Source organism: Haplochromis burtoni, unplaced genomic scaffold (assembly GCF_018398535.1).
Source record: "Haplochromis burtoni strain Fernald_Lab_line unplaced genomic scaffold, NCSU_Asbu1 Contig_207, whole genome shotgun sequence".
NCBI lineage: Eukaryota > Metazoa > Chordata > Actinopteri > Cichliformes > Cichlidae > Haplochromis > Haplochromis burtoni.
Window position 1 is genome coordinate 933,245 of NW_024582568.1, and position 24,288 is coordinate 957,532.

The following is a 24,288-nucleotide window of genomic DNA, read 5'->3' on the forward strand; positions in this document are numbered from 1 at the left end:
CTGTTAACTCAAAAGTATAACGAGAACTAAACTACATACAGATCACACACTCTATATTAAAGGGTATAATATGATCTACAGCAGTATTCTAATTCAACTACTTTTGTTACATATATAAGGTAACATATAATAACAGAATAATATCACAGGACACAGAGAAACATGAAGGACAAGGGATCAAAACTAGAAACCATAGAATAACTCACACAAGTACAATAATACAAAAAATCACAAAGAATTAACATGCTGGGTCAGGAGACCGAGTACCCTGACACTCTCCTTACTCTCACCACATGAGGCTGGGCATTGTTATCCATCAGAAGGAACCCAGGACTCACTGCACCAGCATAGGTTCTGACAGTGGGTCCATGGGGTTCATTCTGGTACCCAATGGCAGTCATGGTGTCGTTGGCTAGCCTGTAAAGGTCTGTGTGCCCCTCAGTGGATATGCCTCTCCAGACCATCACTCACCCACCCACCCACATGTTAAAGGCAGCATTACATTCTCCACGGCTTCTCCAGACCCTTTCACATCTGTCATATGTGCTCAGGGTGAACCTGTTCTCATCTGTGAAAAGCACAGGTCACTAGTGGTGGACCTGTCAATTCTGTTTTTCTATGGCAAATGCTAATCTGCTCCACGGTGCCAGGCAGTGAGCACAGGGCCCACTAGAGGACATCAGGCCCTTAGACCACCCTCATGAGTGTCCTGCTGGAGGTCATTTTGTAGCTCTGACAGTGATCATCCTGTTCCTCCTTGCACAAAGGAGCAGATACCGGTCCTGCTGATGTGTTAAGGACCTTTTACATGCACAGCTGTCCAGCTCTCCCAGAGCCTGTCCCCTGGAATCTCCTCCGTGCTCTTGAGACCGTGATGGGAAACCCAGCAAACCTTCTGGTATCAGGTATTGCCTCGTGCTACCAGTAGTGACTCTGACTCTAAGCCAAATGCAAAACAGAAAAGGCGAAAATGTCAGTGTCCTCCACGTGTAAAACCATTCCTGTTTTGGGGCTCGTCTCATTGTTGCCCATCTAGTGCACCTGTCGTTAATATCATTAACATCAAAGAGGAAACTGATGAAGAAACTGATTAACAACCCCCTCTGCTACTGGACTGACCAGCTCAATATCCCAGACGATTCACTGACTTGATGCTGTATTCTGATTTTAAAAAGTGTAACTTTAAAGTTTGGGGGGTTTTTTTGGAGCCTTGTAGTTAGGTCCATTAGTTTTTGTAATGCTTCCTCTGTAAACCAACGAAGTAGATTTTTAATCAAATGTGACAGATGTGCATATATTCAGCTTTAATTCAAGAGGTTATATATATACTTATATAAAATTTTAATTATAAAGATTGTTTTTAAAACTTGGATAAAAATTCTTTGTAGCCAGTGTAGTCAATGGCTGCTTGAAGTCTAGAGCCTATGGACAAAGCATTTCGAAAGTTGGGATAGTCTTTGAATTTGAACCGTGGCTCACAAACAGTATTAGGCAACATCAATAGTCTGCCAGGCCTTCAGTGCAGCCAGTTCCTGCATGTTTGTGGGACTTTCTGCCTTCAGTCTTGTCTTCAGTAACTGAAAAGCACGCTTTGTTGGGTTGAGATCAAGTCACTGACTTGCCCATTGAAGAATATCCCATGTCTTTGCCTTGAGAAATTCTTGTCTTTCTTTGGCAGTAGCCTCTGGGTTATTTTCCATTTGCACTGCGAAAGGGTCTCCTATCAGTTTTGCAACATCTGGCTGAGTTGGAGCAGAGAGTATTGGCCTGTACGCTTCACAGTTCATCCTGCTACTTCATTAAATACTAGTGGCACATTTCCACTGGTGGAGAAGTTGTTTTTCTTAATCAAAGAAGGAATTTGCCATCACATACTGTAATTGCCTTCTGTGGGCTTTTCATTTTGCTGGTACATTCTTAAACAGAGAGGTTTGTTTTTAATTTATACTTTCCTTTTTTCAGCCTCATGAGGGCCTCACTTGCATCAACATGTCTTTAGACCTCATGTTAAGTTCCAATGTAAAATTCAACAACTGGATCGACTCCAAATCTCTATCTCATTTGTCACAGAATAATGACAGAACTGGTCTCACCTGGCCAATTGAAACCGGCTGTCTGTTAAGTTTCCAGTTACTTTCACAACAACTGAAAATGGTGGGCTATGGTCCTATTGCTGTTACACCATTTGAGTTGAAACTAACATCTTTTTGTTTAGTTTTAATCCCACTGTGATGGTCTACGGACACAAAATTACAAAAGCTGTGAAATTGTCCCAAAAATTATGGCACCAGCAGTTTTGAAGCAAGATTGGTAAAATTGGTAATCAGTGGATTCTTACATTTGATTTAATTTCAAACAGCATTCCTGACTTTTGGAAACTCGGTTGTATGAGTATCAGTAATAAACAAGACAAATACATTTATTAATACATCATGCATAAATTTCACAAGCTGCAAATACTATTGATACACTTCACCTTGTTACCTTCTTAAATACAAACACTAACTAAACCAAGCTAACTAGACTATTCCACGTTAAGGCCTCACTAATAACAATGTTGTATAACATGTTATAGACCACGGTAAACAGTTTTTTGCAATACATGAATGTTTTCCCTCAGAAGATAAAAGGAACTAAAGCCTTTCGAAACTTGGGATAGTCTTTGAATTTCTCAAGATAAAACCTGCAACAGAAGAAACAACAATGGTTTAGAAACAGCATGTGGGTAAAATCCTTAGTTGAGTATTAGTATTTGTGTCAGGACTCCTTCACATCAATATCTTAGGCACCTGTGATGGTAGTAGGCTCTTGGTCCAATGAAGCAGAGGGTGAACAGAGCGAATGAGAGTGCTGGAAAAGACCAGTTGGCTACAGCGTATCCAAACCACTCCACAATCTCCCCTAAGTAGTTGGCACCAGACACATATTCAAACAGACCTCCTGCAGGAGATTAAGTAGACTGCAGGTTAATACAAGCACAGTGGGAGTTTGGTCACTAATCTGTTTCTTACCAGTAGGAATCTTGTATATTACTTCCTTTGGTTTCCTCAAGTTGCGTAGAATAAAGTCGCTGTGAATATTAATGGCCATGCCGATGTAAAACAGCAGTAAACCTGAAAACAACAACAACAAAAAAAGAATTCTCAGTATATGAGACATAAAAAAAATACAATTAGATTCTGACTTTCACATCCAAAGAGTAAATATTCCACTTACCAATTTTAAAGCAATAGCCCGTAAACCACTCATCATCAAACTGGGCACAATGCAGCAGGTAGTGTCCTTGCAGGAAACCATTTAGAGAGCAGAACAAACCCGCTGTCACCATCACACTCAGCGGGAAAGGCTTTCCTTTCATCAATAGCGAGTACACAAATGTTCTATGATTGGGGAACAAAATGGTAGATGCAGCAGGGGTGGCAAAAGACGGGGATAATGGTACATTTTTTCCATGCTGGTAGATGCAGAAAAAGCTGTGTTTTTACAATCCACTGGAAGCACACTGTATAAATGATTTGGCATTAAGGTGAAAACTAAAATGGTGCCACTAAGCTCCACTCTTCATGGGAGGTTAGGAAAGCATTCCTCAGAGTGTTGTTTTGAATTATAGCAGCAGGAAAAATCCTTTTCAAACCTCCTTTTGTTTTTTTCTTTTGCTTTTTAGGTCCCCATCTGAAATTTTGTCTCTTGCTTTCACTAAATGTCTCAATACGTAATGTACATCCAGCAGCTAAAAGATGATTACGCCACGTCTTTGTTGTTTTATGTAAAATAGAAAAGACAAACTGTTAGAGAGGAGGGATTTTAACTTTCCTTTTTTTAAATAACATCAAAGTTGATCACTTATGTTGGAAAGATTCAATAGGAATATTGTAAATAGGAATACATGTATTCACGACTGTTTACTGTCGTGAATACATGTTCCCTGTTCCCTTCACATGCATAGCAAATGGCACAAAGCTGACTTGTTTTTCTGCTTTTACCTTTGAAAGTAGTGCACGCAAAAGGTCGTTAGCAGCAGGTACTTCCCCATAATTGTGGATTTGTGCGTGGTGAGCATTAAAAGTAGAGGGATGATGAAAGCCGGCATCTCCTGAAGGAACCAGGCTAGTCTAGCAGGAACCATTCTAGCAGGAGGGCATGCCATGTAGCGTCCATAGGAGCTCTGTGACTTCCTGTGATAAACCAGGTGCCAAACTCCTGCCAGAATAAGTCCACAGCTGAAAAAGCTCACCAAGTCCTGATGGCAGTGCATCCTAGCAAGTGTTCGCCTCAGCCGGTAAAAACTGCTGTGACCGTTTCCACTCGCGAACTAAGCATATGTATGAAGCTCAATGGATGTAAATCGCCTTGCAGACTCCTCCCAAAATAAAGAAAGAGGTGTGTGTGTTCATCAGGCTGTTGACAGGTTGAGCTTTCAGAGCGTAGGTACAAACATTGCTAGAGGCAATGTCTCGATTAGCCTTCTCTGTCTTGGAAGACATTTTGATGTTAAACTGTCACATTTCCAAAAGCTGTAACACACATGAAAAGAGTCACCACAAGTTTGAGTATGAGAGGTAACCAAAGTGCTCAAAACCACCACTGCTTACAGATGTACATGGCAATCCCTGAAGTGCACTTCAGTTATGTTGCTCTTTTTGTATTTCCAAGTGATATGTAAAAGGCATGAGGGTAAATGTTCAGAGTCCTGTAGCTTTAGAGTAAGAGTTTCTCTCCTACTAAATACCACCAAGAGGGTACAGCTGGCACAGGAGGACTGACTGAAGTCATCAAAAATTCATAGCAAAGTCAAAGTCCAGATTATAATCCTGATTATAGATTATATAAATGTATCTAGCTTCAGGGTTCAGTGATCAGATGATATATATGATATGCATTTGCACAAAAAGTTCATTTTTTTGGTATGTTCAACTCGGTATGAATATAGTACTGAAATTAATCATTTGAAGCATTCAGCCTCAATAAAACCATGACAAGCACACAGCTAGGTCACTGTTCTTTCAGATCAGGAAATGTAGAAATGTAGCAAATGTAGAAATTTGATACATTTCCCTCATTTTCACATGGATTCTAAATACATGTGAAAATGAGGGAAACATAAAAATTCAGCACTCTGTGCAACACCATTTAACTTGTATTGTCTTTGATGTTCATTCCCCAGTAAACATACTGTGTAAAAGTATCAAACCACCCCTCATTTCTTTAACCTTTGCTAGGAAAATGGGAAATAGGTGCAGCAATGAACTGAAAGGTGCAAGCATACATGGAAATGCCGTTTATATCTCTGTCAAATTTTCTTGTCATTTGTTTAAGTAGTCTTCAAGAAAAGTTCTCCAAGCTTCTTTCATATATTCAACCAAAGAAATGTGAAAGAATTATGTGTATTTGTGACAGGCCGCTGGCAACAAAGTGCCTATGTTGCCTGTTTTATGTCTATTTAATAATAAGTCAGTATTAAGTGCCTTAACAAAACAAACAAAGTTCCTCTGAAAAAGGTCAGGTACAAGGACTGCAATTAAAATGAATGACAAAGGAGCCAATGTCAGCCAAAGAAAAACTCCAAAAGACCTTCACAGAGCTTGAGGAACTTTTGCACTAAAAATAACAAAGTCTGCCTCCTTGAAAGCAAAATAAACTTCACATAAAAAAGTAAGGAAAGGGCATTAAGGGGATACAATTGGGCTGAGAAGCAAAGTTGAGTATGTGGGTTGAGCCCATAAAATTCTTGCTAAATTTTTTTGTTGATGTCAAACAGCTTATTCTGCTATTCACTCTTTTTTTGGTGTTATTTCTTCAGACTTCAGTGATCCAGTCCAATAAACGACATCAAACAAGAGTCAATAGCAGAATAAGCTGTTTGACATTGGCAGAGATGATTTGGCAAGTTTTTCATGTGCACAACCCGCAACTGCATCTCCACGAAATAAACAGGCTTTTGAACGGTACAAGATTTATTGCCCAGAAGCAAGGTTACAACAAAGAAATAATCAACCAACCAAGTTAATTAAAAAGTGAAGGGTAACTAAAGACTTAGCATTGGTGGTTAGAATTCTTGTTAACTTCAACTTGTACTATGACTCCTTCTACAACTGATCAAATGCTTCTGGTGGGAAAATGGCATGAGTAAGGAACCAGCAGCAGCTATCTAGCATCCGAGTTCATTAGTCAAGTCACAGCTACAGCACTTATATAGACACATTTTCTTTAAAAAAAAAAAAGGAAATTTGAGTTCAGTGGTCAAATATGTAAAAAACTAGTAGAAATATGTACTATAAAGCAAGGTAGACTTAAAAAGCAACACAATCTGTAGTAGTTTTGTGCAAATACACACAAGCACAATCGGCTGCCTTTTTAATAGGTACATTTTGGAAACCTTATAGTGTAGTAAAACTGCTCCAGAATGTGTCCTTCCTATTTGAAAAAGAACTTAATGATCAATTGGTGCTGAAAGAGTTTCAGATTAGTGTTTGTAATATTCTGTCCACCATCTCTCCATTAGTAAGAATGGGCTAAATAACAAATAATTCTCAGTATAACAGTACAATTTAACACCAACTCAAACTATAGCCTTGAAAATGACCACAAAGTGGAATCGGTTCCTATCTGAAACAAAAACTTGACTATTGAAGTCCTCACATATTTTACCTCCCAAAATAAACACACTAGTGTTGTCATGCAACCTGCCTCCCCCCTGTTGGTGACATTGGCCTTAAAATTGCTTCATGACTGATGTAGTTTGCACAGGATGTCTATTATAGAAGCTGCACTGTAAACCTATTGTTCGCTTATGTCTGTTAGTTGGTAAACTGGGGTGAAAATGAGTGTTTGGTATTGAAAAACATAATTGGTTTCAATGTAGTCAGTGACTGAGAAGTTACATGGATGTATGAGATCAGTGCGTTTTCTGTGATTGTAAAAACCGGAAGAACGAGACACCAGAGCAGACAAGCTTTTCAGTACATTTTACTCATTTTGTTACATGAATCCTCGGCCTCATCTGAAGAGCCTTTTGGGATGCTTTACCAGTGGAACCTGAGATCAAAAAAACTCCATTAAGGGAGTAGTTAAGTAGTATATTTTTAGGTCTGTGACGTGTAAGTTCCAATTCTCAAACCAAGAAAAGAAAACAAAAAACAAAAACAAGAAATACAAAAAACATTTCTAAAAGACAAACAAATATTCATATAACAGAAAATGAACAGTGTTGAGGTTTAGCCTTTGTCTCTCTCTACAGGAATGAGGTGATTAGCAGAAAGAGGAATACCACTCCCTGCTGGAGAAAGGAGATAACAGTTGGTGCCATTTTAGACCAACGGATGACGGGGGGACAGGTAGAATATTCCTGGTGTGTCGGGCGAGCTGGAGACACCGTCGGGCAATAGGCAAAGGGGAGGGTACACGTGAGAAAAAACAAAACTCAAGTACACATTCTAAAATAAGACTAAAAGTGAGAATATGCTTTATATGTATATGTGCAACAGTGATAAAAGGCACAATAGCACAGTGTGTCATGCTTTACTAGTTTCCCTTAAATTAGCAATAGAGGTCAAGCCATTCTGGGATTTCATCTTTCAGTCTGTGCCCACTTCATTCGAACAGATGCTGTAGTTTAATGCTGAGTGTGGTGCCTCTTTTGGTGCCAAGAGGGGAGGGGCTAATGTTAGAGGACTGCTTTGCTTAAATAGGAATATTCAACTTTAGCAGCAAAAGTCAGAGAAAAGTGACGTTCCAATCTTAAACAACAGGACAGCAGACATTTGTGTGCTGCCTATTATCGTTACTGGTACTAAAAGCCTAAACTGCTACTAAAAATCACTGGGGGGGGGGTCTGCATGTAGCATTCCTTTGGAAACGGAATTATTTCAGGCAGCAACTATTTCGCTTGTTAGTAAATAAAATATTTGTGCTTGACACTTCCGATAAATCCAAAACGTAGCAGGGAGCAACACCGGGTAGATTGTTAAAACTACCAGGAAAGCATTTGTGCTGATATTAATACTCGAGCCATCTTTAATTGCCTTATGCACAGTACTTGCCTAAGAAACACTTGCACTGTCTCATTAGTAATTCTGAAATGAATTCTCCAAACTGTAAACCAAATATAAGGATGAAAACTTACATTTTTCCAATAAATTTTGGCATTCCTCAATCAAAAAAATCCAGATAAGGTTTACCACGCATTGCACTGGGGAGAGATCTTATTTAAGCAAGTCATTGTGGTCTTCAGTGCTTTGCCTGTTGTTTAGACAAAAAGAAATGTTGCTGAATGTGTAACAAAACTGTCTTTCTCCTATTCTGACAGTTCAGTAACTACAGAAAGTCGGGGTGGAGTTGTAAACGGAGACTGGACGTCTCATAGATGGAGTCACGCACACAATATCCACCGTTGATTGTATTTCTACATAACTGCAGTTTGGCTCTAGCATGCTAGAAAGCATGGGATTGTAGTCAGGAAGCGGTGTTTGTATACACTAGTTTACTGGGCAAACTGGCTGATGGCTTTAGAGCTCAAGTGACGACTCGGCTTTTGTTCAAACCTACACACTAATTGAGTAAATATCATCACATCTAAAACTACTAAATAAGGAAAACAAAAAGGAATAAAATATGATTAAAATATTGTGTTTAATAAACTAAAAGGATAATAATATTGTTTTTGGTTTTGTACAGTAAGGGGGGTTAGTGAACTTTGTTGGGTGCAGCCCTTTGTTAGCAACTACAACACGTGCTGAGCAATGGTAGTAATTACCTATGACACTGTTTTCAAAGTTTAAATCGCATGTAGCTTGAAGCAGTCAGCCAAAACACTCCATTTTCATCTGGCAACGTTTAAATAGTCTCCATTAATATCTGCAGTTTTATTTTAATTCTTATTCTGAGGCAAATTACAAGAGAACAGATTGAGTCCAAATATAAAGATTGCATTTTTACAACTCAAATCTGTTTAGTCAGGAAAATAAAAGGGATCTAAGAAGACTACAGTCCTTGCAAAAACCTAAATAAGATTATTTTTTCCCCTCTCATTGCTTACTCCAAGCCAAAACACTGCATACTCTTCCCATCTCCACTAACCATTTGCTCCTACAAAATCTCAAAACTGCACTTCAAGCAAAATGTTTCAACCAAAAGCTCTGAGACACACTTCAAACTGGCGGAGAAAAGGCAGAGGAGAGCTGAGGGAGAGACAGAAAGAAGACTGTATTGGCTTTGAGTGTCTAGGTCCTTCCTGCAAATAGTGGGCATAACTGGGTGAGAGGGAGGGTGTCTAGGTCGGGTTATGGCGATAGATAGTAAGGGCAGGGTGGCGGCGTTGCAGTGGCCCCTGCAAAAAGTTGACCTCAATGAACGATGAGTGCCCCAGCAGCATAACTCACAGAGCTATCCTGCCAGTTCCTGCACTGACTTGATTGGGCGTAGTTCAGGAAAGTGAAGTTCATTTCTAGACCAGACTTCCTCAGCTCAGCCACAGCCTGCAAAACAGCAAAATCCACTTAGGCACTAATTCACATCATGGGACACAGCAAGAGTCTTTAGACAAACAAAGACGATAACGATGACAGATTGGCTCGTTTTAGGGAATTATTCTCGACAAGGACATGGATTTGGATCCTGAATGTCAACTGACCATTGGCCAGAGGACCTGAGTAGCACTAAGACCTATCCTCCTTATGTCACATCTTAATTTAGCTTTTCCAAATAAAATAAAAAACAAACAAGAAATATAGGGGTGTCATGACAAATGGACTAGCTGGAAAGCACTGCTTCCAGAGCCCAGAAGGATGTCATACATGTCGGACTAGAGGTTACATTGAAAGGTTATATTAAAATCAAATAACAGCGTAATATTTCCTTAGGATTTTCTGGATGATCACCTCAAGATGAATCTAGATTCTGTATTTTCTGTGTTTCTTGTATAGAAAAGCTGATGAGGATGCTGACTTCTTGATTAAAACATGTAGTTTAAACCTCATTTCATTGAAGATTCTGTACTTGGGGTTATCAGTCAAACTGAAAAATACAAATAAAGTCAGCCCACAACATGAATTTTATCAACGACTGTTATATACACACAAAAAATGAATAAACACAAATATGTAATCAGGCAATCAGATGGCAGCAACTCATTTGGGCACACAGACATGAAGTTCAGAGAGAATGGCTCGAAAAAGAAATAAAATGTATTGATGTCAGAGGAGAAGGACTAGACTGCTTCAAACTGATAGCAAGGCAACATCTACTCAAATAACAACTAGTTACAACCAAGGTATGCAGAAGAGCATCTCTGTGCACACAACAAGTCGAACCTCGAAGCAGATGGGCTACAGCAGCAGAAGAGCACACAGGACGCCACTCCTGTCAGCCAAGAACAGAAAACTGAGGCTCTTATTTAGGGATGCTCATCGAAATTCCTCAATTTCAGTAAACTGTTTGATGACAAAATTCATGTCACTGGGACCCAAGTGAACTCACGGATGCAGAAAGTATAATCCTTGCTTAATGGTGTGTGGGGGTATTTGCTTGGCACACCTTGGGTCCCTTAGTGTCAACTGAAAATTGTTTAAACGCCACAGTGTGAGTATTTTTTCTGAGTATGTGCAAACATATGGTCATCCGTTTTTAACCACAGTGTACCCATCTTCTGATGGCTGAAGGATAACGTGCAATGTCACAAAGCTCCAATCATCTCAAACTGGTTTCTTAAACATGACACTGAGTTCACTGTATTCAAATGGCATCCACACCCCCATCATGTCAATATCCTGAATCTATGTAATGAAGAATTAAGGGGGTGTACCTAATAACACGAGTGTGAGTGAAATACACTTGGTAAGACTTTTTCCTGGGTTACCTACATTTAGCAGCACTCCAATCGGGTGACGCCCACATATGGTGTTGCGATACTTCTTCAAGTAGTTGGTGAAAGACATGGGATCCAGCTGCTCTATAATGCCCATCCCCTTGACAGACAGAAAGAAATTAAACCTTAAATGTACCCTCATACCTGCAAAAATTTGTATCTTTTTTGGATAAGAACACATTATGACTCGCCGCAGCAGGAATAATAAGTGAAATGAATAACACTCATAATGGCTCAGTTCCATTAGGTGTTGCGACTGGCCAAGTAGGTCATGACAATGAATCAGCATGCGCAATAAAACGATCTTCGATAAGCGGAATGCAACTGTCATTAATCAGAAACCCTGCAGTGAAAATCAGCTTGGATATTCACGTTCCTTTTTTATATTCATGTAATATACTAGAGGCTGACCGATATAAGATTTTTCACACTGATACTGATACTGTGTAATTTAAAAATTCGATATATTGGCCAATAATTGTTTTTCTTTGAGACACACACCCATAGTTACACATAACATGGTTATATGTAAATTTGAGTCCTTACTATGATAATATGGCAGTGTAGTTTTTTTGCTTTCACAGTAAATTGGTAAGTGCCCTCTAGTGGACAAATTGTGCGTGGTTGAATGACGTCTCCCTTTTCACATTTTCATTAATTGGCAGTTATAAATGCAGATACTGATATCCATAAGTAGTTAAATGGCCAATATCTAAGCCCCTACCAATATAACAATATATCAGTCTCATCAGAGTCCATTATATACTGTACTTAATTGATATACAAATTATTTTGGAGTTTATCACAAAAAATCATGACCCTAAGAAAAATCTATAAATCTTCTCTGCTATTCAGTAGGTTTTTTTTAATCATTAAATTTAGTTAATCTTTGACTTGTACAAGCAAATAAACTGTCTCATTAAGGCCATGAGATTTTCAAAATGCCATGTGCAATAGCTTTTATTGGTTGTGCACGTTTTATATGTGCTTAATTACCCACAGCAGCCGTGCATGTGGCCGATGAAAGTGTTTTTTCTCAGTGAAATAGATCAGATTTCTTCTTTTCATTGAAAAAAATTTACAATCACTTTTTTCCCCAACATTTTATATTACATGTTATATCTTACATATCTCAGTAGTTACCATTTTATCAAGATGCTCAATAGACCTGTAGATCTCCCCTTGAGATTCATCATAGTATGTATAGCGAAACCGTTGACCTTCAAGAGAGAAACACACCGCAGTACACAGCTGGGTACAGCCAAGTAATTATGTCATTTAGACCAAATTATCCTTGCATCACAAACTGCTGTTTTCAGTGTGTCATGTCAGTACATACCCCAATGGCAGAAGTCAGATGAGATGATGAAAAGGTTAGAAGGGTCTGCCAGGTATTTGCTAAGCAGCTTCCCATACTCCTGTTCCTTTGACTCGCTCAGCGCACCCACCAGCACAGGCACGATGCTAAACTCGTCTTTGTGGCTGCAACATCAATAATAATAACTTAACTTTTACATGCTAAAAACAACAACTTTGTGACTTTAGTCTCACTGGTCAACATCAATGGTTTGATTTCAACTTATTTCCCATTATGGAGTCACCTAGCTCAGTTCAAGTTCTACTACATGATCCCTGTTTTTCAGAACCATGAAAATGGCTCTGTCTCCAGCCAACCTAACAGAAGGTTGTATAAATTATGCACATCCATGTGTCCCTGCACCAGTGTGATTCTGGTTTACAATAGTGCCTGGTGCATAGTATAGGACGTGAAGGAAAATAAGAGAACAGAAGTAACAGAGCTTTTGTACCTTGTATTTACTTTTGCCAGAAACAGTCAAGAAAAAGCTTCAATCTGTCAGACAGTTCCCTTTAAATGCATAGATTGATTCTCCACTTGAATGAATGTCACTCATGTGCATTACCTCTCCATGGCTTTAGCAGTGTAAGGCAAGTGCATTTCAATACTGTGCTCATCTTCATCTGTCTGCAGACTCATTCTCTCAAACAACCCAGTTTTCCAGAGGTCAGCATAAACTGAAAGAGAGAGATTTCACTTTATTTTGAGAATTTTTTCATAGTCACGACTACTGATAAAGTCAGTGAGATTAGAATTCTGACAAGTGCCTAGCTGAAGAAAATCTAAAAAATAAAAAGAAAGCCCTGACCACAGAGTCAAGGCAATGTCTGGTCGTTGGAGGATCATTAAAAGTGTATCACCTGCCAAACTGGCATAAGGTCTGTATGTTGAAGCTCTGTGCTTGCTTCATTTCACATTTTTAAGAGCAATGACTCCAAAAAAAATGTTCTTCACTTTGCTTTTGGCACAAAACATGAAATTTACACTTTAAATGCTATCCAAACTGTCACGTTACTACCTCACATCACTGCACATCCTCAAAACACCTTTTATGAGGATGTGCAAAATACCTATAAATAAATTATAGCACAAGTTAAGATGTAAGACATATTTGAAAACAGTGAATACCCTTCTGGTCGATTCTCAGGTCATAGAGGGGTGTTCTATAGATGTCTGCAGGTGACAGGGCACAGCGAGAGAGGGGCACATGGTGTGAAGGTCCCAGGATGAACACCCTACGACTGAAGGGCAACAGAACTTTATTTCATTAGCTGTTTTCGCAAAAAGCACAGCACCAACATTTCTTTACTCTGCTATCTACACTCACATCTGCTCAGTCTGTGGAAAAAGTGGAATTAAGATAAACAATCATGCAAAGCATCTTCTTAAATGAGGAAGAGAGCTAGAAAACAGAATCACTTACGTAATAGAGGGATCAACCTGCTTGTAGGCATGTGCTGCACAAGCACCACAGTAAGTATACCCTGCATGGCTACAAACAAAAACAAGCCATATTACAATTAAGAAGGCATTGAACACATTCAGAAGACATTTTCCTTCTGTTTGTCAATGTGTGCTTACGGTGCTATGATGGCTCTAGCGGGTCTGATGGTGGACTGTGCTTGAGACAGCCAGCCTTCTAGTTGTGCATTCAGCTGGGATCCTGAAAAAGTAAACAAACAAAAAAAGATATATACCTGTATATATATTTCACTAGAGTAGACCAACACTAGAATAAAGAGGGGTCACAAAATCAAATGATAATTGTAGAAATAGTCCAAATACACTTTGATAAGGCTACAATCATTTTAGATCCCTACCAATGTCGCACTGTAATAGCAATGCACTGGGCTGAAATCCAGCTGTGACAGCAGTTCATTATTCCTTGTCAGTTATTTTGGAACGGGAAAGAAATGGATAAGAGCCCATCTTGACAAAGCCTAACATAGTATTGTCAATCTTTTATATGCTGGGCAACTGTTATTGTAAAGCTGGAGCTCATTATAATGTGTCATAATCCAATTTTAACCTTACTAAACGTGATTAACTAAACTGGAATACAATGCCTATATTACAGTATAAACTACTAAAGTTCATGTTTACCAGTGTCAATAGTTGACAACATTAACAGCACACAGAACTGAATGATTTGTTAGAAAAACAACCAGAATCACGGTAATCAATGTTAGCTCAGCATTTGTTGTTTTCAGTATTTATCTGCTTTATATGTTGTCTCAAAAAGGATTGTAAATGGCAGTTTCTAATGGATAATCGGGCAGCCTTTTGGGATTTAATAAAAAAAATAAACTAGCGTACAGCTTGTGAAATGGGGGAAGGGGTGCAACATGAACCTTCAGCTTTCTGCCCTGCCCTACCCAATCCTTTGTTCTGTGACAGGGAGCATTTGTACACATAACTTAAGCGGATCAGGGGCAGACACCAACAAGAACACAATAATGACAATAACCGCATAAGTTAATGTAGGTAATCAGCTTCGGGAAATCTTAAGTGTAGCTGGCTAGCTAGCACGTAGGCCAGGAAGTTCTGCAATATTAGCCAAGTTAGCGTTCGTTGAGTTGATAGTCAAAAATGCTTTGTTTTGACATTTCCACGCACTATCCGAGGAGGAGGTGCTGAACAAGTTCAAACCAATCGTACACCAAATGGGATAATACAGAGACGGCAGTCGATAACAGTTAGATAGCCGACTTAAAAAAAACAAAAAACGGATGGACTAACGTTACAGCCCTGACACTGGCTATTCATTTCTGCGGTGGCAAGCCACCAGGAGCCCAGTTACAAAGACAGTAAGTTACGCATAATGAGAAGCCTCAAAAACTAATAGAACACAAAGCATAAAACAAACAAATAAGACTGCCAGCTAGCACAAGGTGTGCTAACGCGGATGGTGCTTCATTGACAGTTACCCGAAGCAGAGTACCAGCTCCCGGCGTGACTTGCTTCTCTGCACACCACTCGGTTCGACATCTTGGTTCCCAAGCCGCCTATCTTGGTTTGCTTCACTCCTGTCAGGCGAAAAATTAAAAACAAAACTCCAAAATCCTGGGTTAACTACCCGAGAGAAGAAACCAACGCCTGCTAGCTGACTTGCCTGAAAAGACAAAGGGCAGTTCGACTGGAGAATCAGCAGCTAGCTGGCTGGCTAACAAGCTCAGTGTACCGTCAGATGGCCCTTGTGTTGTTACCGGTTAATAAGTTAGCCAGGAGAGTAGCTAGGGTCCGTTTGGCATAAAGTCTGTTAATATCAGCATGCAATGCGGAAAGGCACAAATTACAGAATGTTTGTAATGTGCCGATATGAAACACTCAGAACAGTAATAATAAAAGCAGCGATGTCACAGTTGGGATCTGAGGATTACAGACTTGTCTGTCAAGCCAGGCAAGGGGCGGGTCTGAAAAAAATGTTATCGAAGAGACGTCAGAGCTGTCCGATTGGCTGTTTGATTGCTCATCTTTACATGATTGGTTAAAAAATCCAGGAGGCGTAGCCATTACTAAGATGTTGTTTGATTGTGAAATTGTGCTGTCCGTCAGGTGAGCGGGTACAGCGTGGCAAAAAAGCAGGGACGTCAATAGGGCATCCACCAAAATGTATCTATTCCTCTTCTTAGGATTGAAAGGAGTACTTTTGCTACCAGTGACTGTAGAAAACAGTCATTTCTACAGTCATTGTTTGCTACCATGAGAGATTTTTGACTGTTTAAAAACTAATTGCTTTTCTCATGGATTTAGATTCAATTCAATTCAACTATTTATACAGCGCCAAATCACAGCAACAGCCGCCTCAAGGCACTTTATATTGTAAGGTAGACTCTGCAATAATACATACAGAGAAAAACCCAATAATCATATGACCCCTATGAGCAAGCACTTTTATGAGGATGGAAGGAAAAGCTCAATTTTAACAGAAAGAAACCTACAGCAGAACCAGGCTCAGGGAGGGCCAGCCATCTGGGTTGGAGTGAGAGTTGGGGTGAGAGAAGGAAGACAAGACAAAAGACACGCTGTGGAAGACAGCTAGAGATTAATAACAAGTATGATTCAATGCAATGAGGTCTATTAACACATAGTGAGTGAGAAAGGTAACTGAAGAAGAAATACTAAATGCATCATGGGAATCACCCAGCAGCCTACACCCATTGCAGCATAACTAAGGGAGGATTCAGGGTCACCTGATTGAGCCCTAACTATATGCTTTAGAGAAAAAAGGAAAGTTTTAAGCCCAATCTTAAAAGTAGAGATAGTGTCTGTCTCCCAAATCCAAACTGGAAGCTGGTTCCATAGAAGAGGGGCCTGAAAACTGAAGGCTCTCTCTCCCTTTCTACTTTTAAATACTGTAAGAAAACTGGATGACAAAATACAAAACTTGTGTTCTCTATTTTCAAAAAGACCTGTCTAAACCAGAGATGTCAAACTCATATTACATCGTGGGCCTACAGTCCACTTTAGTCTGTACCCGAGAAACTGCCTTTTTTGTTAATGGAAAGATGTTTTAACTACATATTTAATCCCTGAGCTATCTTAATATAGGAAGAAGTAAAATTTCAACAGTATGTCTCAGTTTTTCTCCATGATAAAGAAATGCTGCCATAGTGAATAAAAAAAAATACGGTCAGTGCAGCACTTTGGGCTTTTTACTGTGGACCCACAGTAAAAAAACAAACAAAAAAAACAAAAAAGCTCTGTAGTACATTGTGGGAAAAGCATTATCTTCTGTAACTTAATTGTTAATCTGTTACTCAGGTCCTGTGTGTAGCATGAGCGGCCATGAGGAAGGTCTTTGTCTATTGAAAAAGCTGTAAAACTGATAAAAAAATACAGCTAAAAGTCCTATGCCCTCTTTCATATTTTAGCAGGAGATCAATATGACAGAGCAAACAGACAATAAGATAAAATTGTCAACAATTGTTTACTTTTGTTACTCCTGCCCCAGACACATCTGTCCAGTAAGTGGGCTGAACATTCTCACAACAAAGGTGTGAAACCCTGTTAAACTTGAGTTCAGTCAGCTTATTGGCTTATTGGTCAGACACATCTGCTTTATTGGCCAGATGTGCTTGGGGCGGACTGAACATTCTAATGTGCTTCATAGTGGCGCATTTTTGTTTGCTTAGATTTTCTCTATGTGAAAAGAGCTTATTTATCAGCTTATTTAGGTAAGAAAACACCCTTTAAAAGGAGAGGAGACAAATGACACTTAATCTCGTCCTTCCAAAACCAAAGCCAGTTTCCAAATTCCACCCGGCAGATGTTTCGAAGGATATATGGCCCTCCTATGCTGTAACAAGTACAGGACAGTATTTGGAAAAGTGCTTCAAGAAATTGTCAGCTTTCCTGCTTTAAGACCTGAGGTTATTCCTTCTAAATGTTTTTAATTCTGTTTACCATAATTCTGCTCTTCAGATTTATTTTCTGTTTAGCTTTTGGGTTTTGGATAACAATGAACACAAATGTTTGTCAAAATAGATGTTTCACTGTAGGTGGTGACATAACTTTTCTGCAAACATTTAGATTTTTGGTTGAGTCTTGTTAAAGTGAGACTGTGTTCTCAAACAAAAATCAGCATCACAAATCAGTATGAGCGCATTATTACACTAATACGAATGTCTAGTGACAGTTATTTATCTTCACATACTTTTAGCTGATCTTCAGAGTTGTCTCACTGATCTTCAGTGGTTAGTCTCGTGCCACTCATGTAAAACGTACTTATCAAATAAAGCTGTAGTCATGTTGTTATACCTGAATTCAGTTTTCATTCAACCATATGGGTGCAGCACACAACACAGGTATAGTGATAAGAAATGGGTGGAATTAAAAAAGACTGAATGGCTAACCCTTCCTCTGTTAAAAATGTAATCTTGAATCAAATGTCATGCTTTGTTTTTTGTTGGTTTGTTTGTTTTAAAGAGAACCAGTATGTGCACATTATTAAGGTTTTAGAAAAAAAAGATTTTCAGTTTGTGTCCCGGAAATATGCAGACATCGCATACTTTTAGTCTGGAATTCAACCGGAAGTTACTTCTTGTTCTATATAATTTTTCTTTAATAAAAAGGAAATACGTAAGTTTTTTTTTAAAATTGTCTTTGCTTCTTTTGCGTTACTTATACTATATAAGGGATAAAACAAAATATGTTTTTTGTTTTTACCCTTAAATAGTGTATTTTCTGTTTACCTAGTAAAATGTCCATTAATGACTGTAACGGTACATTCACGAGGACGAGCTCTGCGGGCGCCTTCTAGCGCTGTTGCGTCGAACGGAGAGGGGCGGAGTCTGTCTGGGTCGCTCGGTAAACCGGAAGCTTGTGTTGGAAATGTTTGTGTTGTCACGAAGCGCCCGAATTTTTATTCTATGAAGTTAAAGCGTTGTGTTTTGTCCCAAAGAAAGAGGACTGCGTCACCTTTAAATGCGATTTAAAGCCTAAACGTTTTCGTTTATGACTAGCTTAGCTTGTTATGACTGAGAACAGGGGGAAGTAGCGCGAGAGTAATGTCGACCAAAACAAACGCAAGTAAGCCCAAAGACAGCGCTGAAGTTATAAAAAACATCCACAAGCAGGCGTTTGAGTATATATCCAAGGCACTGAAGATCGACGAGGACGACACAGGTTTGTTTATTGTGTTATTAATTTTGTATTGAGTTATTAAATGCTGTTGTACGTGTGAAAGAGAGTAATAAATACCTCATCCTTTCTGTCATAACAGGTGAGAAGAAGGAGGCTGTGCAGTGGTACAAGAAAGGGATTTCTGAGCTTGAAAGGGGTATTGCAATAGAGCTCACTGGGCAAGGTATTACAAATACATTCAGGTATGCTGTGAGCTGTCAATCAGCTGTAACTTCATACTCAGTGTATTTTTAAGCAGGAGAGCAGTATGACCGAGCAAAGAGACTCCAGGATAAAATGGTTACCAACCTCACCATGGCAAAAGACAGGCTTACCCTTTTAGGTGAGTTGGCCTTGATTATTTTTATCAAAGTAATGTATGCTGAGAAGGCTTGCTGGAGATCATCAAATGTCTTTCTTCACAGAGACGACACTAGCCTCTAAAAGGAGAAATGACCCCCAAGGGACATCACGTCATGCTCTTCCACAGCCAAAGTCAGTTCCTAAAAGTCAACCCGCAGGTGTTTCCACCACCATCAGACCCTCCACTCCCGTAAGACCTTCATTAAGACTAACTGATGCAAAGGTTTGTGGGTTTTTTTGGTTATTTAATAGTGCAGGCACATACCATTTGAAGCTACCTTTCTAATGTGTAATGCTTTCTGGGACAATCTTATTCCTGCTAAGACAACCGCTCGGGTGGGAAAAACTCAGAATGGAAGACCGGCAGCTGTGAAACAACCCCCGAAGAGGGATATGAAAAACTTCAAGAATGTGGACAGTAAACTGGCCAACTTAATTATGAATGAAATTGTAGAAAGGTATCAGAAGCATCACAATCAACAAGACATTTTTCCCTGGGTGAAATTAAAAAAAAAAAAAGTATTGCACATTTAAAATATTTCCTCTGTTCACTGCAGTGGAGCGACTGTGTCATTTGATGACATCGCAGGGCAGGATCTGGCAAAGCAAGCACTTCAAGAAATTGTCATCCTTCCTGCCTTAAGACCTGAGGTTATTACTTCTTAACCTTTATCTGTCTGCTTACCATGAATACACTTTCAAAGTTTTTCTTTGTTAAGATGCAAAGGTTTTTTTTTGTTACATTTTCCTGTTTAGCTCTTTACTGGTCTGAGAGCTCCTGCACGTGGCTTGCTTTTATTTGGCCCACCAGGAAATGGGAAGACCATGCTCGTAAGTTCCTTTTACAGCACAACAAATCATATGAGTCATGTTTTAAACTGTTTTGTATTTTGCATAGAGCTGTTGATAGCCCTCATTATCCTCAGTTGAATCACAGCCATTTATTTCCTCTTGCAAGGCCAAAGCAGTTGCTGCTGAGTCTAATGCAACATTCTTCAACATCAGTGCTGCTAGTTTGACCTCCAAATATGTAAGAAACACTTTTAACAGTTTTTAATGAGCTCTCTCTGCCTACTAGCTCATTTTTGTCCTTCTAAATGTTTCATGTCGTCACCATCACAGGTGGGAGAAGGCGAGAAGCTTGTACGAGCACTCTTTGCGGTTGCAAGAGAGTTACAGCCCTCAGTAATCTTCATCGGTGTGTGTTACACTAAAGAATAGATGTGCCTTAAACACCAGTGTATCTCGAAAATGTTCAGCTCATGAATAAACCTCACTGTTTACTGTTTGACACTCAGATGAAGTGGACAGCTTGCTCTGTGAAAGGAGGGAGGGGGAGCACGACGCCTCTCGCCGTTTAAAAACTGAGTTCCTCATTGAGTTTGACGGGGTAAGTTCAGAAATTTGTTAAACACAGCAGAGCTCAGCAATTCACTCATCAAACATTGTCAGAGGAGTTCAAATCCTAGTTAACTTGGAGAGCCGTGGTGTTTTCTCTGAAGTTCTTCTTCTGGGTTTCAGGTGCAGTCAGGAAAGGATGACAGGGTACTTGTAATGGGAGCAACTAACAGGCCCCAGGAGCTCGATGAAGCAATATTAAGGTATGTTATGCTGTTCTACATTAACATTTCGAAAAATGTTTAAATCCTGTGTAAAATGCAAAAGAAAAGCAGAATGCATCAATTTTCTGATCTCATAAAGCCAAATTTTAACATTTGAAAATTTTGCAACTACATGCATAAGTAAGAACGATGGGGAGTAAAAAGATCCTCTTAGAGAGCATCTCAGAAGTAAATAGTTTCACTAATCTGCAAAATACTGTCTACAAATAGTCTACAGTTTCAGAACAAATGATAGTAGTATAAACTCACATCTCATCATCTACAGCAGCGGTCCCCAACCTTTTTTGCGCCACAGACCGGTTTAATGTCATCCAATATTTTCACAGACAAGCCTTTAAGGTGTTGCGGATAAATACAACAAAATAAAATGATACGACCAAGACAAAAGCTGTGGTATTTTTTAAATGTAATAATAAATGCAAATTCACTGTGTAATTGTGTAACTTTATTAGTATCGTCTTCCTGAAATGCGCCAACAACACTGAAAGTAACGTCCTCCTCTCTGCCCCTTAATGCTCTCTGGTCGCTATGGTAACGTGTAAACATTTCGTTCAACTACAACACGGGAAAAGACCCAGGGATACCGAGTTAACGATAAAAACTCTGAAATTTCACACCCGAGCCTCAACTCTCACGGCCTGGTACCAAACGACTTATGGATCGCTATCGGTCCGTGGCACGGTGGTTGAGGACCGCTGATCTATAGTACATAATCTTATTAAAAGTCTCAGAGAATCTGGAGAAATGTGTGCAAGGGACCAGGCTGAAAATCTGCTCAATGTGTGAGCCCTCAGGCAGCACTGCATTAAAAACAGATGGGATTCTATCATGGAAATCACTGCTTCCAGAAATGATCTGTGAACACAGTTTGGGTTGTCAGGGCCAAAGTTCATTTAAAATGGATCGGGTGCAAAACTGTTCCTTGGTCAGAGGAATGTAAAGAGGAGAATGGAGCATCTGGCTTGTTATCAGCAATCAGCTCAAATGTCTAATGGTATGGAGGTGCATCAGCACCTATGGCGTTGGCAGTTTGCACATCTGGAAAGGCACCATCAATGCTGAAAGCATATACAGGTTTTAGGGCAACATATGCTCCCATGGCATAATTTTCAGGGAAGCCCTTGCATATTTCAGCAAGATAATATTAATCTGCATACTACATCTATTAGAACAGCATGGCTTCATAGAACAGTCCAGGTGCTGAAGTGGCCTGCCTGCAGTCCGGACTTTTCACCAGTTGAAAACATTTGTCACATCATAAAATGAAAAAATAGGGAAAAGAAGTCGCAGCTGTTTTGAAATATGTTGCTGCCATCAAATTAAAAATGACCTTGCATTTTTCTTAAAATGGTAAATTTTCTCAGTTTAAGTATATTATGTTTTCCATATTCAATCATGAATACAATAAGGTTTTATGAGATTTGCATATCATTGCATTCTGGCTGTATTTACATTTTACAAAGCAATTTGTAAATACTGTAAATATATTTTTTGTTTGTTGGAGGATTATTTTCATGCGTGACTTACAACCATTTGTTGTTTTTTGTTCTTCAGGCGCTTTGCAAAAAGAGTATATGTGACCTTACCCGATGAGAAGGTATATACATAGAAAAATATACATACACAAATATACTGAAATAATTGTTTATAAAGATAACCTGAGTAAATGCAAAATGCAGTTTTAAAATTATTATTTCATTTATTAAGGGAAAAAGATTATCTACACCTACCTGTCCCTGTGAGGAAAAAGCAGTTGCCCGTTAAATCTAATAACTGTATATGATGTAACTCTTGTTCTTCCAGACAAGATTTACGCTGCTGAAAAATCTTTTGGGAAAGCACGGGAGTCCACTGAGCCAAAACGAACTATCCTGTCTTGCAAAGTGAGTTCCACTTCTGAAGACTTCAGAGGGATAATTTTATGTCACTTTGCATTAATCCCTCAAAACTTTCTTCACAGAGTGACTGCAGGATATTCAGGGAGCGATTTGACAGCATTAGCCAGAGATGCTGCACTTGGCCCAATACGAGGTATGAGTCTTTTATCATGCTGGTCACAGAGTCGCACATACTTCCACATCTTTAATGTTTATATGAACTTTGCTTTGTACAGAGTTGGGACCAGACCAAGTCCGTAATATGGCTGCTGCTGAGGTGAGAGAATAGCTTTTACTTCCAATCCTACATATGTCTCATTTGTACTGTTTTTACAGTTATACTGTCGTGTATATCCACAGGTGCGCAACATTAAGAAGAAAGACTTTGAGGATTCTCTGAAGCGAATCAAACCAACTGTTAGTCCAGCAACTCTTAATATGTACACAAAATGGAACAAAGATTTTGGTGATACATCAGCAATTTAAACTCACTCACCATCTCAACTGGAAAAGAATCTGAATTTAAATCAAATTTGTTTACCTTCATTTCCTCTACAGGTAATTGAATTGAATTAAAGATGGAATAAACCCTAAAGCAATAATGTTAAAGCAATAATGTATGAATGTTGGGACATTTGGATGCATTATCAGATCCTTTTCTGTTTGACAGAAGGAATTTGCTAATACGATTCTTATGGGCTTTCTTGAAACTGTAATTTTACACTCCTAAAATATTGAATTGCTGCTTGAAATTGTAATATTTATTTTTGAAAACATCCTGTAGATGACAGCTTTCCACTTGCCTCGCAAAAAGAAGCAAGTCAATCTTGAGCGTGACCTCACCTTTTTTAGATGACATCATTTAGTCACCTGATACTCTGACACATTGATGGTACTGACTTTAACACTCTCCGTGCCTAGATGCATAACACGAGCAATAATTGGGAGAAGAGTTGCCTATGTGGGCTTTTTTGTATTATAAGTTTGTTTATGAAGGTTTTCCATCTGCACCAGTCGTCTATAGATATTAATACTTGTATTTGACAGCTCAGTAAACTGTGTTGTTACAATAAGCTGAAAATTATTTCACTGAGCCAAACTGTAGTGGTGGTTTCCCACTTTTCTTCTTCAATAAATGCATTCATTACATTACATCTGTGTTTTTGCCTTTAACAACAGAAATCTGATAACTTTCATAAACAAGCAATACTCATGTCACGTGTATCTGAGTCACAATAGCAGCCCTGTGGTGCAGTGATTAACATGTTTGCCTTACATGTGAATGATTTCCTTTGCCTTAAGGGATTGCAAGCTGGTGTAGTCCTGTGCTGAGCCCAAGCTCTGATAAATGAGAGCTTTGTGTCAGAAAATCTGTGCCAAATCAAACACGAGCATCTTCTGCTATGGTGATCCCTGGGGAAGTAAGGGAGCTTAAAAGATTAATATCAGCAGCACTCCAGACATACCCATGAACTTAATAGCAGCTTGTATCTGTCATTCTAATTGTTACATACAATATATTTTATCATCTAGTTATAATAGATCTAAAATATTAATGCTTACAGGCGTGAGGATTGTAGGGAA

The 24,288-nt window shown here is 39.1% G+C and overlaps 3 protein-coding genes across 3 annotated transcripts; 1 reads left to right on the plus strand and 2 right to left on the minus strand.

The window, feature by feature from the left end:
- Positions 1–1,009: 1,009 nt before the first annotated feature.
- srd5a2b (steroid-5-alpha-reductase, alpha polypeptide 2b) lies at positions 1,010–6,560 on the minus strand. Its single transcript, XM_005936312.3, has 5 exons — positions 3,984–6,560; positions 3,217–3,380; positions 3,012–3,113; positions 2,790–2,940; positions 1,010–2,683 (listed from the first exon to the last, which is right to left on the minus strand). The coding sequence occupies exons 1-5, from the start codon at positions 4,253–4,255 to the stop codon at positions 2,617–2,619; spliced, it is 756 nt and encodes a 251-aa protein (XP_005936374.1). The 5' UTR covers positions 4,256–6,560; the 3' UTR covers positions 1,010–2,616.
- Positions 6,561–6,950: 390 nt separating this feature from the next.
- On the minus strand, positions 6,951–15,634 carry memo1 (mediator of cell motility 1). Its single transcript, XM_014338090.2, has 9 exons — positions 15,146–15,634; positions 13,800–13,881; positions 13,642–13,710; positions 13,347–13,459; positions 12,784–12,895; positions 12,201–12,343; positions 12,005–12,081; positions 10,857–10,961; positions 6,951–9,473 (listed from the first exon to the last, which is right to left on the minus strand). The coding sequence occupies exons 1-9, from the start codon at positions 15,204–15,206 to the stop codon at positions 9,342–9,344; spliced, it is 894 nt and encodes a 297-aa protein (XP_014193576.1). The 5' UTR covers positions 15,207–15,634; the 3' UTR covers positions 6,951–9,341.
- Positions 15,635–18,493: 2,859 nt separating this feature from the next.
- Positions 18,494–23,856, plus strand: spast (spastin). The gene is made up of 16 exons (XM_005936311.3): positions 18,494–18,845; positions 18,943–19,026; positions 19,102–19,185; positions 19,268–19,428; positions 19,530–19,663; positions 19,763–19,856; positions 19,962–20,036; positions 20,164–20,235; positions 20,328–20,403; positions 20,504–20,595; positions 20,727–20,806; positions 22,382–22,424; positions 22,631–22,710; positions 22,788–22,858; positions 22,941–22,981; positions 23,065–23,856. The coding sequence occupies exons 1-16, from the start codon at positions 18,728–18,730 to the stop codon at positions 23,188–23,190; spliced, it is 1,431 nt and encodes a 476-aa protein (XP_005936373.1). The 5' UTR covers positions 18,494–18,727; the 3' UTR covers positions 23,191–23,856.
- The last annotated feature ends 432 nt before the right edge of the window (positions 23,857–24,288 follow it).